The sequence below is a fragment of the Schistocerca piceifrons genome, chromosome 1 (assembly GCF_021461385.2).
Source record: "Schistocerca piceifrons isolate TAMUIC-IGC-003096 chromosome 1, iqSchPice1.1, whole genome shotgun sequence".
NCBI classification, from domain to species: Eukaryota; Metazoa; Arthropoda; class Insecta; order Orthoptera; family Acrididae; genus Schistocerca; species Schistocerca piceifrons.
The window spans coordinates 885,507,301-885,525,492 of NC_060138.1; the positions used below are offsets into that span (position 1 = coordinate 885,507,301).

General features: G+C 40.2%; 1 protein-coding gene across 7 annotated transcripts in view; it reads right to left on the bottom strand.

Annotated features, from left to right (window-relative positions):
• Window positions 1-18,192, bottom strand: part of LOC124716747 (deoxyribodipyrimidine photo-lyase) — a 134,598-nt gene that overhangs the window by 35,474 nt on the left and 80,932 nt on the right. For 5 of the 7 annotated variants that reach the window (XM_047243293.1, XM_047243325.1, XM_047243310.1 and 2 more), the window contains 2 exons: window positions 8,731-8,901; window positions 8,290-8,488 (listed from right to left, as the gene is read on the bottom strand). In XM_047243293.1, the coding sequence (XP_047099249.1) occupies window positions 8,290-8,488; window positions 8,731-8,901 (370 nt within the window). The remainder of the gene's footprint in view (window positions 1-8,289; window positions 8,489-8,730; window positions 8,902-18,192) is intronic. The other 2 variants (XM_047243302.1, XM_047243338.1) reach the window with 1 other exon arrangement.

An 18,192-nucleotide genomic window follows, 5' to 3' on the forward strand; every position in this document is an offset into this window, starting at 1 on the left:
GGAGGTTCAGACCTGGACAGTTGACTGTCACTGGCAGCCCAGAAGTTTACGGAGCTTGGACCGAACCTGCAATGAAGAGGCATATGTCCCCAGGGAGGAAACATAGCACTCCCAGCATTCCTTTTCATTCTGTTTAATAAGGTAGCGACCTTAGCACGGAGATGCTTAAAAGTGAGGAGGCTGGTCTGTGAAGCTTAAATCGCTGCAGTGCCCGTAGGCAGTCCTCGACTGCGACATCCTTTGTCCACCATGGAACCGGTGAATGACAAGGGGGACCTGTAGATAGGGGGACAGCAGTCTCAGCATCATGAAGAATAGTGGCAAAGATGCCTTGCACGACTATATCAATGGAATTTGAGATGGAGGTGTCACAGTTCACAGCAGACATATATAAAGGCCAACTGGCCCTGCGGAATGCCCAACTTGGGGGCATGTCTGCCTGGTGGCAGCAGGGAAATGATAGAATCACCAGAAAGTGGTCGTTGTCACAAAGGTCATCATGGGATGACACATGTAGGGGAGCCACGAGGGTACGGCAGGAGATCGTGAGATCGATAGCAGAGAAGGTGCCATGAGTGGCACTGAAGTGGGTAGGGGAACCATAATTGAGGAGACACAAATTGAGGTCCGTGATAAGTTGGTCAATTAGGATACTCCTACCCACTGAAGTGACACTCCCTCACAGTGGGTGGTGGGCACTGAGGTCCCCAAGGAGGAGAAACAAGGGTGGGAGATGATGGATTAAAGTAGACGGTCCTACATAAGGAAATGGCCTACTTGGAGGGAGGTAGACATTGCAAATGGTGATTGTCAGAGTCTTTTGCACTTGAACCACTTTCGCTTCCAAGTTGGTACGTAGGGGGACTCAGTCATTAATGACATCGGAGCGAACCGAAGTGCACAGCCCACCAGTTTCAACAGAATGCCCGATAACCACAAAATGTTTGAGAGTGGCCATCAAGGAAATGCGTTTCTTGAAGAACAAGACAGAATGCAGAATAGGAGGAGATAAGACGTTGAATTTCTGGTAGGTGACGATAGTATCCATTGCAATTCCACTGGATGATCGTGTGGTGAGAGTCCAAGGTAGACATGAAGAAGCTGAGGAGGAGGTCAGGTCACTCTGTCAGTAATCACTGACAAGGATGCGAAATAAATAAGATGTCAGACTCAGGTTGCACAGAGGTGCCTTCTCTTGGGATTTATGTTTCTTCGTCTCTTTCTGAGGTGGAGAAGAATAGGGCAGAGGGGGAGTACAGGCTTCTAGAAGATCTAGAACTAAAAGAGAGCAAGTGACCTTGAGATGTACATGGCCTCATGGTGGTAAGAGTCTTCTGGCCTGAGAGACACCAGGTAGAGGGGACCCGAGAGGGAGCCCAATCACAGGCAGATGCCGAAGAAGGGGGGTACTTCTTTGGCCAGGAGGGGAATGGCTCCCTAATGGGAGGTTGTGGTGAGCTGCAGAGGAGGGGGAGGGGGGAGAGGGACGTGGCTGGGTTAAGGACAAAGGAGGAGGAGAAAATGAAGTAACAGAGGCAAGATAGTGACACTGGATGGAGTCTCTAATACTTTTGGTGAGCCTCAGCACAAGACAGGTGTTCAAAGGACTTGTATTCTTGGATCTTCTTCTCTCTCTTGTAAGCTGGGCAATACGGCGAGCGAGGGGAGTGGCGGTCAGCATAACTGACACACACACAGGCGGCGGAACACAGGGACTTCCCTCATGGAGTGAGTGGTCACCACACACAGGGTCTGGCATACACCGGGAAGTCATATGCGCAAACACAAGCACCCAAAGAACCACATAGGTGGAGGGGCGTACAGCTTCACATCACATCTGTAGCACATTACCTTGACCTTCTCTGGGAGGGTATCCCCCTTGAAAGCCAGAATGAAGGCACCAATATCGGTGCGGTTGTCTTTGCGACCCTTCTGCACACGTCGAACAAAATGAACGCCACGCTGCTCCAGATTCGCCCATAGTTCCTCATCAGTCTGCAGGATGTGGTCCCTATGAAAAATTACTGCTTGGACCATATTCAGAGATTGGTGAGAAGTGATAGACACTGGGACATTGCGAAGATGATCACAGGCATGAAGAGCTGCGAATTTGGGGGGGGGGGGGGGGGAAAGCTTTGATCAACAGGGAGCCCAGCCGCATCTTACTCAAACACTCCACTTCACCAAACTTGTCCTCAGTATTTTCCACAAAAAATAATGGCTTTGTGGCGGTGAATGTGTCACCATCCACCCTACTACAGGCGAGGTAATGGGTGGAAGTGTTTCAACCCAAGACGGCGAGCCTGGCCCTCCTCCCATGGTGTAGCCCAGAAAGGGAAGGTTGCCAGGTCATATGAAGCAGCATTCAATGATCCTTCACCATTCAAAGAGATGGCCGTTAGAGATTTTTGCAGCTCGATACGCTTCATGCGCCAATCCGCCCTTATACCAAGGGCTCTCCCCATGGGCACCCCCCCAGCCACAGCAAGGGTTGCCTGGCATGGTGGTCATTGCTGGAAGTTCTGATGCTCCAAGAAAATAAGCAACCACTCCTTGGCATACGTGGAAAGGGGACAGCACGGGTAGTATCAGTAATGTGATCCCTGTGTTGTGGGGGGGCTAAGCCATATGAGTACATAACAGCTCCATCACAAAGACTGGCTACACGTGTTGCTGACCTAGCAGGGGGAAAACGCCCTACAGGGGGGGGAGGGAGAAGGTAAGGAAGAGGGGGAGCAGAATCCAGACTGCAGATGCTGGGGAGGGAGTTCTTCGCCATATGACTCACACTAAAAACATGAAATTTTGAAGCAGAGGTCAAACCTCAAGTGGGGACCTAAATGACAAAAAGGCTGAAAGAACAGGCAAAAGAAACAAAATTGCAACCAATACAGGAAACCAGCTGAATAGTCAGGTCGACATAAATCATAACACTGAGGGAGGGGAAGGAGGTGGCAATGGGGAAGGAGCGAGGATCAGGAGGGAGGGCAAGGTGAAGGAAATGGAGCCAGGCAAGGAAGAATTGACTGCAATAGCTCGGGGCCCCGTGTGCGCCATGCATAAACTCACGGAAGAATCATGAGCTCCTTGGGGAGATGGTGCAAGACGATTTTATGTTTTAATTGGCTGTATGGTGATTACCGTAAAAATGAATATTTTATAACAAAAAACATGTTTTTGTGACCATTACACAGCCAATTTTGTCTTTTATTTTTTAATCAATAAATGGGTATTATTAAATATTAAATATTACAATGGATATATAAATATAATTAAAAACATATGGACAAAGATTTCAAAAGAAAAAAGAATAAAAGGAAGGAAACAGAAAATCATATACCAGTGTTGTTTTCACGATACTAGTGCAGCTAGATAAATTCTTATTCAGCAATTACTCGCAAAGTAGGACCCACCAGGGGTGAATGGCTGCAGGGTGTGATACCTGAGACCCTAACCTCTTCCTAGCGACTAGAAAAATTCACATTTTATGATAAATGCTAAACAGATGCAAATTCTACCTCAAAATATGAACTTACTTAACAGACAGTATTTCATCATCCTCCTCCTCCTCTTCCATTGTCCTCTTCATATAGAAGACGGTCTCACTGTCATCGAGAGCATTACTTATGTTGCACCTCTTGAGAAATTTCACAATAATGTCTCCTCTCAGTCTAGACCACAACAATTTTATCCACTGACGCACTTGCTTGATTGTAGGTTGTTTTGAAGCTCCCTTCAGCATGAATTCATGTTGGGTTTCATCCATCATCCATTTGTTCCATTTCTCTCTCATATACACTTTAAATGGCTTATTTATCGAGACGCAAGAGGCTGCAATTGTGAAGCAAGTCCTGCCCGAATAACAGCAAGCTCTGTATTTCCCTATCTCAATTCCATTTTCACAGAATTTTTCAAGTGACCACTAAACTGATCTAGCACAAGAAGAGAACTCGTCTTCAATAAAGCGCCTCTCCTCCTCTCCCATACTCTGTTAATCCATAATTTCATACCAGTCTCATCCACCCCTTGTCATTCACATGAACACCACCACCTGGCAGTATTTTAAAAGGTTTTGGTATTTGTTTGCACTTGAAAATGATCATTGGATTGAATTTAATACAGTCAGCACAACATGAAAGGACAACAGTGTAGTGCATTTTTTCCACATACACTTATTTTTATAGTTATAGTTTTAGCATCTTTCATGACAACAGTTCTGTTACTCAGAACATCAAATGTCAGAGGAGTTTCATCCATATTTGCCATTTGGGTTATTGCCGCATTGGTTTGCTTCAATGTTGAATAATAAAGTGAAAGACAACATTTTTTCTTCACACTCCTGTGGTATTTTCTGAGATATTATGGTTTTCGTTCATATGCTAAGTCCATGATGCTTCATAAACCTATGGCACCAAAAACAAGGGTCGTCCACAAAGTAAGATCCATTTGGTTATAGAAAACAAACGTGTACAGATACAGAAAAAATATTTATTGTACAAAAATCTACAACTGTTAAACTACTTTTCGACATAGCTTTCGAAATTTTGTAGGCACCTGTCATAGTGTGGCACAAGTTTTCGAATGCCTTCTTCATAGAAGTTGCCACCTGTGTATTCAACCATGTGGTAACATGTTCTTTCAGCTTGTCATCATCGTTGAAGTGTTGACCACTAAGGACATATTTTAGGTGTAATGTAGCGGGACTTTGAATTTCGCCGCGCTACACTCGTTCCCTCAGACATAAATTATACCGTCGCTGTGGTAAGAGCGCTCGACGGCAGAGAAAATACTAAAATTGTAACTCTCTTTTTTTTTTTATCCGTTTCATTATTGTCTCTCGAGAGCAGAAGCTTAAGGCAGATGTGATCTGATGAAGACGTAAAAAAACTTATTAGCTAGTCTTGATCTGATTTTAATGTGTAGACATATTGAGGATGTTGTTATGAAATTCGGAGGATGGAGAGAAGCAACTAAAATAAATTGCATTTAATATCAAGACAGTTTTGTGTACATTAGAAATTACTGGACAATGAAGCTTATTGCAAGATTTCGGAGCAGACTTTTCACGCAGAATTGAAGGAGATTTTTGAAGACCTGGATGCCGCACAAAAGAAGACATCTTAACCTGGTAAAGGATGAAATCTTATCTGCGCCATTTCCCCCTATCAGTTACATTTTGTTATTCTCTGTTCTTTTTCAATAATTTTTGTAGTGGAAATTGGTTTAACTTTTGCTCAAAAACGCCACAAGGACCAACCCAACAATAGCTTTTCCGAATCACGAAGTCCGATAGCTTTTCTGTAATACTAAGTCCGATTTGCATTTCATTCTTTCATTTTTTTTTTCACGGTCATTAACGATTTTAAAAAACCCATTTTCACTTACAATTTCTTCCCACATTTTCAACCTTTTTCTTTTCTTCTCTCTTATTTTTCTTTTTTTATTAAACACTACAGTAAGAATAGATGAAAGTCAGTAGGAGCGAAGTCAGCGCTGTACGGAGGATTGAATTGTGTGAACCAGTTCATCAGTAACCACAGATGGGCGTCCACTTCATTCTTCATTGTGCACTTGAGCACATCCTCCATTGAACAGTCTGACCCATCTTCAAACCATTGAATCACTCATAGCATTTTGTTCGTAAATCTCACAGATTTGCCAATGAATTTCCTTTGGTTTAACTTTCTTTGCATTTAGAACATGAATCACACATCTGATATCACACGCGGCAGCATTTTCAATTATGGCTGACATTATAAAGAAGCCCTACAAAGCACACGTCGGCAGCAGCGACCTGAAAATGGTGTACAGTCTTTTCCTTGAGTCAGAGTAACTGCCGCGCATGCTTGGAACTGCGATCGTAGCGCTGTCATGGATAGAAATAGAAACAGAACTTACTTTGTGGATGACCCTCGTATTTCCGTACTTAAAGTCAATAAAATTTTTCTGGATTTGTGACTGCATTGTCGATATTTAGAACTTCTAAAATGTCATTAGTTTTACATACTGGCAATGCAATCACAAACCCAGAAAATCTTTATTGACTGCGACAATGGTCACGGAAGCATCCATCCTTAAAGCCTGTTAAGTTCCATTGCAGCACTAGCTTACAAGCATGTATTTGAATATTTTTTTTATTAATTCTAATGCCATTTTGACAATGTCCTTAAATCCATTTCAATATGTCATCTAGTTTTGGCCATTTTGCATTCAATCCTGTATTTGCGCATTTAGTCTTCCCCATTTTTTTCAGTTCTTCTGTACCATGCTGCTCTGTTTCCATGTCCTGCTGCATACGCCATTATTTCAATTAATAGTCTGCATCATGAATACCTTCTATTTTTTTCCATTCGGAAACTAGCTACTAACAAAAATATTGTACTGTTACCAATGACACAAATCACTTTCAATTCAAGTTCACTGGCTCCATAGACTGCAATGACCCATCACAGGTTAAGCAGTGTGGCCTCAGTTGCCTGAGATTGCAGGCATGTGTGTGTAAGTTGCGTTTGCGTGATTGTCGTCTAATTTTAACGAAGGCCTTACTGGCCAAAAGCTATATTTGTTATAGTCTTTTTGTTGTGCCTATCTGCAACTCATCATCTCTGCTATATGGTGAGGGGCAACTTTCCTTTCCACAATATTGTTACATTCCATGCTGTATTTTCCATTGTTTGAGTTCGACAGTGTTCTGTGGTTTTTTTTTTTTTTTTGGATGGGGGGGTGGGGAGAGAGAGAGAGAGAGAGAGAGAGAGAGAGAGAGAGAGAGAGAGAGAGAGAGAGAGAGAGTTAGCAAGCTTGTGAATTCCCGCAACTCACGTCCATCACATCAGTGCACTGCTGCTGCCAGTTGAATCCAATTTTGCCAGATAGAGATAGGTTTCCTGCGGTATAGAATATATGGTGATTTTTAAGACTGGCAGGAATTTTAAATAAAACACTGAACATTTTTACATCAATTTTGAGTAAAGGACGCACCTGAATTTTGGAGGCAATTTTTCAAGGAAAAAAGTGCGTCTTATAGTCTGTAAAACATGGTAAATATCAAAAATGTAACCAATTTTCAGTTACCGGATTTGTACTTCACCTGGTGAAGCCCAATTTGGAATGACAATGTGCATAAGAACCTATCAGCAAAATAAAAAGTGTAGGTGTTTGAACTGTAGTTTTATCGAATACCACTAGAGGTTGGACCTGAACTACGTTGTCAACAATATTCTGCTAACCTCCACAAGCAACTGAGTGATGGCAGTCACCAAATGCTTTGTTGTGCATTGCTCATTGTTTTCTTATTTTGAAATAAGTGAAGCGACCAATCCTGATACATCACAAATTTTGATTACGGCTCTTACAATACCAGAAGAGATCGACGATTGCTGTGAAAATCTTTCAGTTCTGCTGTAGGCTGCTTCCCTGAGAAAGGGAGGTAGGGCTTGTTTCCCCGCAACGCTCCTTTCCCCTCTGGCAGTCACCAAAGTTCTAATTCGTTTACACTAGTGGCCATCTGCCACTATAGCCTACAGTTCCCACACTCTGCGCTATAGCGATTGGAAAATAAAATCTGTAATATTTTTTGACTGGCTGAAATTTTTCCCTAATGTTAAAATAGAGTTTGGTTTTACTTCTAGGTGAAATGCCTTTTCAGTTCTACCTGGAGCGTTGTTAAGCATGGGTTGCCCATGAAAAGTCAAAATTAATAGTCTGGAGATTTTGTAATCGCCGAATTGGGCGGGAAAAGACAAATAAAGTCCAGAAACACATTAAATCGAAGACACATTCAGTTCACTGGTGGGGAAAATGCTGCTTCTTTTCAACACAACAATCATTTTTGAAATCTTAAATACAGCCAAACGAAAAAACCAAAGGCCATTTCAGAACAAAGATGTGTTGAAGGATATTCCAGTCAAAACGTTGCCTATTAGCACTTTTATTCAACAGTCAGTTTCAACGTTTATCTTTACTTATGTAGCATGACAGCTTTTAAAATTTGAGCATCTAATCATACAAAAACAAAAAAATAAATGTGAATTTTGATAATAACAGATGCAAATTTTTCCAAAAATAGATGAACTTTTGCCACAAATAGATGCTACATTTTCCAGTCCCTATCTACTCCACTGTCTAGGTGGTTTCAAATTGTCAATCCCACCCCTGGGGACCTGCCCTTGTTAGTAAGCAAATTTTGCATGTTGGTTACAGCTCTCTGCTGGATAACTGTAGTTCACAGAGTTACTTTCACTTGTTTGTCATGGCAAAAGTATTTTATTATTTTTTATATGTTTCTCTTACCAAAATGAAACCAGGGAGACAGGTTGCTAAGTGCATCAATTGTCGGATCATTCCGCTTGGAACCATAATTTTTTAAGCCCTTCGTGCAAAATTTATGCAACATTAAAAGACCCGCCTCAGTGCCTGCAGTTGCCCAAGTCACAGGCTGAACACTTCGATCAGCTTCTATGAATTTTTCAGCTGCTACCCAGTTAGCTTCCTGTAACACCAAAGTTCATTTCAATCATTCAAATTCAATAAAAGACATTATACCGTTCTTTTCGAGCAATCACAATCAACAAATCATTTGTTATATTAAGCAAAATATAACCCCACATTTAAAAAGAGCAAGAACATAAAATCAGTCACTGAATACATACACGAGAATGCAACAGTCAATATATACAATAACATAATTAATGAGAAGTAAGTGTAACAGATATACTCCCGTTGTTTATGTACAAATTGTCTTACAATAGCATGCTTCTTAGGTGAATGAGGATGTGGCACAACAGGTGGATATTGTGTTAAGTACTCCTGCAGTTTGCTATTAATTTTATTTCGTATTGTCCTGGCAGCATATTCCAATTTATCTGAGGCAATCCAGCATGGGACAATATTGTGAGCATCCACCTGAAACAGACAAATGATCTATCTTCACCCCTTATTCTCCTTGTCTATACAAGAGGATGTCTGCAACAGCATTATATAAGTCTTGGCACAATTCTACTCCTATTAGTCCACTGAACCTCCCCCCATGAACCATGGACCTTGCCGTAGGTGGGGAGGCTTGCGTGCCTCAGCGATACAGATGGCCATACCGTAGGTGCAACCACAATGGAGGGGTATCTGTTGAGAGGCCAGACAAACGTGTGGTTCCTGAAGAGGGGCAGCAGCCTTTTCAGTAGTTGCAGGGGCAACAGTCTGGATGATTGATTGATCTGGCCTTGTAACATTAACCAAAACGGTCTTGCTGTGCTGGTACTGCGAATGGCTGAAAGCAAGGGGAAACTACAGCCTTGATTTTTCCCGAGGGCATGCAGCTTTACTGTATGGTTAAATGATGATGGCGTCCTCTTGGGTAAAATATTCCGGAGGTAAAAAATAGTCCCCCCATTCGGATCTCCGGGCAGGGACTGCTCAAGAGGACGTCGTTATCAGGAGAAAGAAAGCTGGCATTCTACGGATCGGGGCGTGGAATGTCAGATCCCTTAATCGGGCAGGTAGGTTAGAAAATTTAAAAAGGAAAATGGATAGGTTAAAGTTAGATATAGTGGGAATTAGTAGAGTTCGGTGGCAGGAGGAACAAGACTTTTGGTCAGGTGAACACAGGGTTATAAATACAAAAACAAATAGGGGTAATGCAGGAGTAGCTTTAATAACGAATAAACAAATAGGACTGCGGGTAAGCTGCTAGAAACAGCATAGTGAACGCACTATTGTGGCCAAGATAGACACGAAGCCCGTGCCTACTACATTAGTACAAATTTGTATGCCAACTAGCTCTGCAGATGATGATGAAATGTATGATGAAATAAAATAAATTATTCAGGTAGTGAAGGGAGATGAAAATTTAATAGTCATGCGTGACTGGAATTCGAGAGTAGGAAAAGGAAGAGAAGGAAACATAGTAGGTGAATATGAATTGGGGGTAAGAAATGAAAGAGGAAGCCGCCTGGTAGAATTTTGCACAGAGCATAACTTAATTATAGCTAACACTTGGTTCAAGAATCATAAAAGAAGGTTGTAAGACCTGTAACACATCCCGTATCCTGTAAGACATTTCCAGGGGCAGATGTGCACTCTGACCACAATCTATTGGTTATGAACTGTAGATTAAAACTGAAGAAACTGCAAAAAGGTGGGAATTTAAGGAGACGGGACCTGGATAAACTGACTAAACCAGAGGTTGTACAGAGTTTCAGGGAGAGTATAAGGGAACAATTTACAAGAATGGGGGAAAGAAATACAGTAGGAGAAGAATGGGTAGCTTTGAGGGATGAAGTAGTGAAGGCAGCAGAGGATCAAGTAGGTAAAAATACGAGGGGTAGTAGAAATCCTTGGGTAACAGAAGAAATACTGAATTTAATTGATGAAAGGAGAAAATATAAAAACACAGTAAATGAAGCAAGCAAAAAGGAATACAAACGTCTCAAAAATGAGATCAACAGGAAGTGCAAAATGGCTAGGCAGGGATGGCTAGAGGACAAATGTAAGGATGTAGAGGCGTATCTCACTAGGGGTAAGATAGATACTGCCTACAGGAAAATTAAAGAGACCTTTGGAGAAAAGAGAGCCACTTGTATGAATATCAAGAGCTCAGATGGAAACCCAGTTCTAAGCAAGGAAGCGAAAGCAGAAAGGTGGAAGGAGTATATAGAGGGTCTATACAAGGACGATGTACTTGACGACAATATTATGGAAATGGAAGAGGATGTAGATGAAGATGAAATGGGAGAAATGATACTGCGTGAAGAGTTTGACAGAGCACTGAAAGACCTGAATCATAATAAGGCACCGGGAGTAGACAACATTCCATTAGAACTACTGACGGCCTTGGGAGAGCCAGTCCTGACAAAACTCTACCATCTGGTGAGCAAGACGTACGAGACAGGCGAAATACCCTCAGACTTCAAGAAGAATATAATAATTCCTATCCCAAAGAAAGCAGGTGCTGACAGATGTGAAAATTACCGAACTATCAGTTTAATAAGCCATGGCTGCAAAATACTAACACGTATTCTTTACAGACGAATGGAAAAACTGGTAGAAGCCAACCTCGGGGAAGATCAGTTTGGATTCCGTATAAATGTTTGAACATGTGAGGCAATAATGACCTTACGACCTACCTTAGAAGAAAGATTAAGGAAAGTCAAACCTATGTTTCTAGCATTTGTTGACTTAGAGAAAGCTTTTGACAATGTTGACCGGAATTACTCTCTTTCAAATTCTAAAGGTGGCAGCGGTAAAATACAAGGAGCGAAAGGCTATTTACAATTTGTACAGAAACCAGATGGCAATTGTAAGACTCGAGGGGCATGAGAGGGAAGCAGCGGTTGGGAAGGGAGTGAGACAGGTTTGTAGCCTGTCCCCGATGTTATTCAATCTGTATATTGAGCAAGCAGTAAAGGAAACAAAAGAAAAATTCGGAGTAGGTATTAAAATCCATGGAGAAGAAATAAAAACGTTGAGGTTTGCCGGTGACATTGTAATTCTGTCAAGAGACAGCAAAGGACTTGGAAGAGCAGTTGAACGGAATGGACAGTGTCTTGAAAGGAGGATATATGATGAACATCAACAAAAGCAAAACGAGGATAATGGAATGTAGTCGAATTAAGTCGGGTGATGCTGAGGGAATTAGATTAGGAAATGAGATGCTTAAAGTAGTAAAGGAGTTTTGCTATTTAGGGAGCAAAATAACTGATGATGGTCGAAGTAGAGAGGATATAAAATGTAGACTGGCAATGGCAAGGAAATTGTTTCTGAAGAAGAGAAATTTGTTAACATCGAGTATAGATTTAAGTGTCAGGAAGTCGCTTCTGAAAGTATTTGTATGGAGTGTAGCCATGTATGGAAGTGAAACATGGACGATAAATAGTTTGGACAACAAGAGAATACAAGCTTTCGAAATGTGGTGCTACAGAAGAATGCTGAAGATTAGATGGGTAGATCACATAACTAATGAGGAGGTATTGAATAGAATTGGGGAGAAGAGGAGTTTGTGGCACAACTTGACTAGAAGAAGGGATCGGTTGGTAGGACATGTTCTGAGGCATCAATGGATCACCAATTTAGCATTGGAGGGCAGCATGGAGGGTAAAACTCGTAGAGGGAGACCAAGAGATGAATATACTAAGCAGATTCAGAAGGATGTAGGTTGCAGTAAGTACTGGGAGACGAAGAAGCTTCCACAGGATAGAGTAGCATGGACAGCTGCATCAAACCAGTCTCAGGACTGAAGACCACAACAATAACAGCAGTCCACTGAAAAAAGAAGTGTACAACATTTTTCAAGTTAACAGTACCATGTAATGGAAGATAGAAAATATGATAACACTTAAAACATTTGCATAATCAAATAATTATTTATTTATTAAGAATACAAATCCTAAGAAGTCCATCAAATTTCAGAAATTTTGTTTCTTCTCTCTTGATTTAGATGCCTTACTTCTGCAATGTTACTTCCCACACGGGATATTATTTTAAATACTCCATAGTATAGTCTGTGTGTCCTCTACCGCTAGGGAATATAGTCCACTAAGAAATGCACCAAAGCAAGGGGAGACTGTAGGGCTACTTGTGCTACAGGCTTATGTTTCACATACAATGTGAACAGCTATTTTCCTTAGGATAGCTAGTGTAAAAACCCTATCTGATCACAACTATCCAGACATTCTTATATAATGAACCACTGATAATTAGATGTCAATACAGATGGACCCAACAGTATCAAAAGAGGCGGGGAGTATTGTGCGGCCCCATCTCTTTATTTTATATTCTTATTCTTTTTCAAAATATTTATTAAGCAATTAACACTTTCGTATAAATCATCAAATAACAGAATGTAACAGGAAATAAACTCATTTTATAAATAATTATAATACTCTACTACTCATTCAAATTTCAGCCTTCAATATGGAAATCTGTAGGCAATTGTCCATTGAGCTATTCCTTAGATGACACATTTGTAGAATTCATATGTCAAAATGTATCAGTTTACATAGAGGAATCCTGAGAAAATTCATGTATGTAATCCTCTAACAGGGCTAACAAGTTACTTTCTCATGTTCATCCCATAAATATGGGACACACACACACACACACACACACACACACACACACACACACACACACACACACACACGATCTTTGATTTCCTGTTTAAAATCACCCTTAAGTGACAAAATATTTTCCCTCAGAGCTGTACAATTATATGCTGTCCAAAAGTTTCCCAGCAGTTTAGAAAAAGAAAACCAGAAAAAAACAATCCATTTTGGAAAGATCTTCGACACGTGGCAACACATACATTGCAAATTTTCGTATTATGAAAGTATAAATACAAATTCTGCCAAATACAACATGGTAGCATCTGAAGCACTGAAATTGAGATTGTGATGCGCTTTATCAGCTAATCATAGCTCACATCACATGATCTCATCAGCCAGTGACAGTCGATGTTCAGAGCATAGGACACGTGTTGTAGTCAGCTGATAGCCACATCACCACTAAGTAGTGCAAACAGGAAAAGTTAATGGTTTAAATTAATATACATACAGTACAGCTAAGAGAAAGGCTAAGCTTCCACATATAATACTGGTGTTTATTAGTGTGTGTTACCCTTTAAGATATATCGAACATAAATGCGCCAGTAAAATTTTAAATAATGGCTGGTCGCCTCGGTCCGAAATTTCTCTATGTGGCTGAAGCTCAAAGTGTTAAGTTTTGAATGAAAGTCAAACGCTCTGTGATTTAAGAAATTCATCACCACATAACATAATTTATCTTGCATAAAAGGAAATTTACTTCGAAAGTAGCTCTTCTCAAACCAACATCTGCAATATTTTTCCACAACTTGTTAGAGATGTAAACAGCTGTGAAGTCACACTCATCAAAAGCAGTTTGTTATTACGAAGTACTGCACAGTCTTAATCTTAAGGCCTTTCACACATTTTGCTGTTGGCATACACTTGTGTGTGTATTGTCTTTTGTTGTTGTAAATGGCACTTTTTCTTTGAAACTGAAGTTTTACTTTGGTGTCATTCTCCCGTTTGTGTGTTATTGCTGCAGTATTATTCTGAAGTAGTGGGCTAAACTAAAATTCTTTGCTAGAATATCAGTTCTTACTACTCAAAATTACAAAAAAATTTAACTGAAAACTAAAACAACGCAAAATTCTTGGAGCTCTAAAAAATTCCCAGATTTTTCCTGGATTTCCTGAGTGTCCCATGGTGTACACACCTTGTAAATACTGTAAGTTGTCCTTTATTTTAAGTCAATAAATTGTACGAATTGTGTGCGCCATGATCCATGTTGTTGCGTGTCACTCTGCTTTGGGAAACGGTTTCCATTTGGCTATCATAGTGTTACGGACCTGCATATTGCATGTGTCCGTCCATTCTATTGATCAGTCAAATCATGTCCCTTGCTGTCTCCCATATTGCGACATATTTTGGGCATTCAAAACAATGATCAATTGTGTCTTCCAAATTACAATTTACACACATGGTTGACTGTTTTAATGGGGTGGAGTACAGTTTGGAGTTGGTCACTACTGTCTGGTTTATCACTTTGTACTAAGTCATTACGGTACTATTTTCATTGTTGAACTGTCGCTCCCATTTATTATGAATTAGTATTCCTTGAGAGCCAAGGCTATTTTACGAACTTTCCCTTGTTTTAAGATGTCTGGTGGTATATAACTTTTATTGAGATATAGTCAGACAAAGTTTAATGAGTGTGGGATATTGACAATATTAACTGGCGCTGCTCTATGTCTGATATCTGGAGATATTTGTGAAACAGTATAACAGTTGTGGTCTCTTCTTTCTATTACATGCTTAGTTCTGATGATTAGTAGTACCATACATTTTGCATGCAAGTCCATTAGTTCCAGTCCATCCTCAGTTAAGTTGAGGGTGCAGGTCTGTAGAGAAACCTTAAAAATTTCACTCATCTCTATTTTTTTTACGCTTCAGGAGTATCTGAGCTAAGTACCATGCTTTTGTGAGCATTTGCATGTTGCTTAACAATTTCTACCTGTGTAGATTTTTATCGTCAATCCTCTTTTATGTAGTGTCATTGAGCAAATGAGAGCCTCCAACCTTTGGGAATTATTTAACATAATGATACCTATCACTTGATGTTGATCTTTGGCACTAAACCAGTTCTGCTGTATATTCCACTTATTATTTGCAATTGGCAACAACAAAGTCTTTTTGTGGTTAACAACTGCACCTGTAGCTTTTTCATACGGTTGGAGGATGTTATGTAACATGCTGTACCGACACATCCCATTCCTTGAATGATAAGTATCACATCCTTAAAAGATGTTTGTGGCAGAGTAGTCAATATGTGGTGAGCACCCCACTGTTGGGAGAGGTTTTAAATCATAGGTGCTGATACCTGAGCGAATGTTCCAGTGACTGTACAAAATCAGTTAGCAGTCAGACGACCATACCTGTCTGTTGACGTGGATATAGGAGCTCCATGAAGTGGGCTGTTCAGAAGAAAGAGCTCCGTGAAATCTAAGAAGGCGAAATGTCAAAAATAATAAGTGTATTGTAACCATTATTTATCAAGTTTAATATCAGATCTGTTATGTATGTAATACAGAGGGGCAGTATATGAGTTGGTAGCTGTCCTCACTTATCATGTGTTGAGTTGTAATATTGAAGATAATATAAGAAGGTAAATTGAATCTCACTTCTTATTTATGTGGTGGAGTGAATGAGAACGAGAAGTTAAATTTCAGCAGCTTTATCTACAGCCTGTAAGGAGCAATGTCTTAGCCAAGTTGGAGGAAGAAGAGACATGGATTCAGGGTACAGACTAGCAGGACCCTGATTAATAATACTTAATGGTGACCGAATATTAAATGAGCAACATTCACTGCATACACAAGGAGTGTCCAGACGCAAATTATTTAAGTGTTTGGTACATGAGGTGAAGTATAACAAACCACCACACAGCCCAAGCCAACCCAAAAATACTTCAATGCCAACATCTCTGAAGTTTCATGAAAACACACAAGTCATAGGTGTAAGCTCTATTTTTGAAACATTCATTTCCTACTTAAATTCCTTGTCACTCACAGCATATAGCGCAGAAGAGAGAAACTAAAGCTACTGCATGTAACACCATAGATAACAGGCAATCTTGTCTGACTGATATGATGACCAGATTTTCTTATTCATTCTATCATTAATAATGACTTGTGACATGGCAGTGCCCAAAATATTCTGAACCCAATCAAAAGCATTTTTACAGTCTATTAATAAAATTGCTGCTTTCTTTTATATATTGTATATTAATAAGAAATCGTGTGCTTCTGTCCAGAACAGCACACGTCTGATTCGGACTAGTCACTTTCTCCATTTTTTGCTTTAATTTCCCAGAAAAGCAGTATATTGTCAACACTGAGTAATCTGATCGAACGCAGAGTCTATAAATTTGGTGTTTCTTTAGTTTTTGGTACCACTGTAATAAAAACCTCTCAGAAATTATTCTGGTATGTCAACAGCCTTACACATTTCGGTAAAAGTTCCCCTAAAATGTTAAAGTTTTCCATATAAAATTCAACACAATTCCTATCTCCTCATGAAGATTTTCCTTCAGAATTCGTTTTGATTGCTTCCTCAATCTCATCTAAAGTGAAAGCCTCATTAAGGTGCATCCAATCACTTCTCGTAAGCATGTAAGGTGTTTGTTGAAGAAAACTGTTTATTGTGGGTAGGTTGGTATCACTCTCTTTGAATAGGGTTGTAAACTGGATGGCGAGTTTGGTTTTGATTTCATACTTATTGGTAGTTTTCTGGTTGCTAAGGTTTATTCAAGATCTTATAGCTTCTCTTCCATTCCCTGTCTAAGTGGCAGATTAAAATTGGTTCTTCCGCATTGAAACCTACCAGTTGACTCCACATAAGTGTACCTTTGGTTTTCATTCAGAGGTCACATAAAATTTTTGCCTTAATTTGTCTCAACTTCGGCAGTAAGTCTGACTGAACTGTTATTTTACTAATGAGATCTTGCAGACAACTCTGGCAGAATTCAGAAGTTAATTGGAGCCAGGAGGCTGTAGTTGATTAATAAATTTCCGTAGCAGGCTTAGCTGGCATGAGCCACCATTCCAATACGCTTTTAATGTGGCACCGCTTTTTGAGTACCTCTTGCCACATGACTAACAGATCTTGTGTCAACTCACGATCTTCTAAATGGCTAATTTTAAGCTTCCAAATGCCTTTCTTAGGCTAAATGTGTTGTCGGGTATTTAACTTGCCAGGTGTGTCTCCAATGAGCTAAGAATATCACCACTTTTTCTTTCCGTATTTGAGCTAGGATTGAAGGTGACATGTGTATCCTATCAAGTCTACTATACTATTAGTAAAAAAAATAGGTGTACTGCCAGGGTTCAGAATTCGCAAAGTTACTTCAAGATGGTAACTGTCAACCAGTGCTCAAGTTCATTATACTAGTTTGGAAGAGATTTCTGATCATCATTAACCACCACTGATGGTAAGTCTTTACAAAGAAAAACCCAGAACTGTCCTAATTCAATCCTTGTATTACCAAAAAAATCAGTGAAGTAAGTGTTAGTGTCAGTGATGTTGACAAACAGCTGAAATTGTTAAAACTGGACAAAGCTCCCTATCAGACCCTATACTGAATTTGCAGCTGACTTAGCCCTCTTCCAACTACAAACTGTCATAAATCCCTCACACAAAGCACTGTGTCCAGTTGTTGGAAGATACACAGGTCACACCTGTTTACAAGACAGGTAGTAGAAATAATCCACAAAACTACTGTGCAATATCCTTGACATTTTGGCTTCTTGTAGAATCTTAGAACATATTCTGAGCTCAAACATACCGCAGTGTCTTGAACAGAGCACGGATTTCAAAAACAGATGGTGCCAAACCCAACTCGCAGTTTTCTCACATGACGTACTGAAAGCTTTAGATCAATGCTGTCAGTTAAAAGTAGGATTTATTGATTTCTGAAAAACATTTGACTCAGTACCACATCCAAGCTTATTGTCGAAAGTATGACTGTATGGGGTATCAGGCAAAATTTGTGACTGGGTTGAGGACTTTACAGTAGGAAGGATACAGCATGTTACCTTGGATGGATATTCATCATTACGTGTACAAGTAACTTTGGGATTGCCTCAATGAAGTGTGTATGTAGGGACTGTTGCTGTTCATGTTG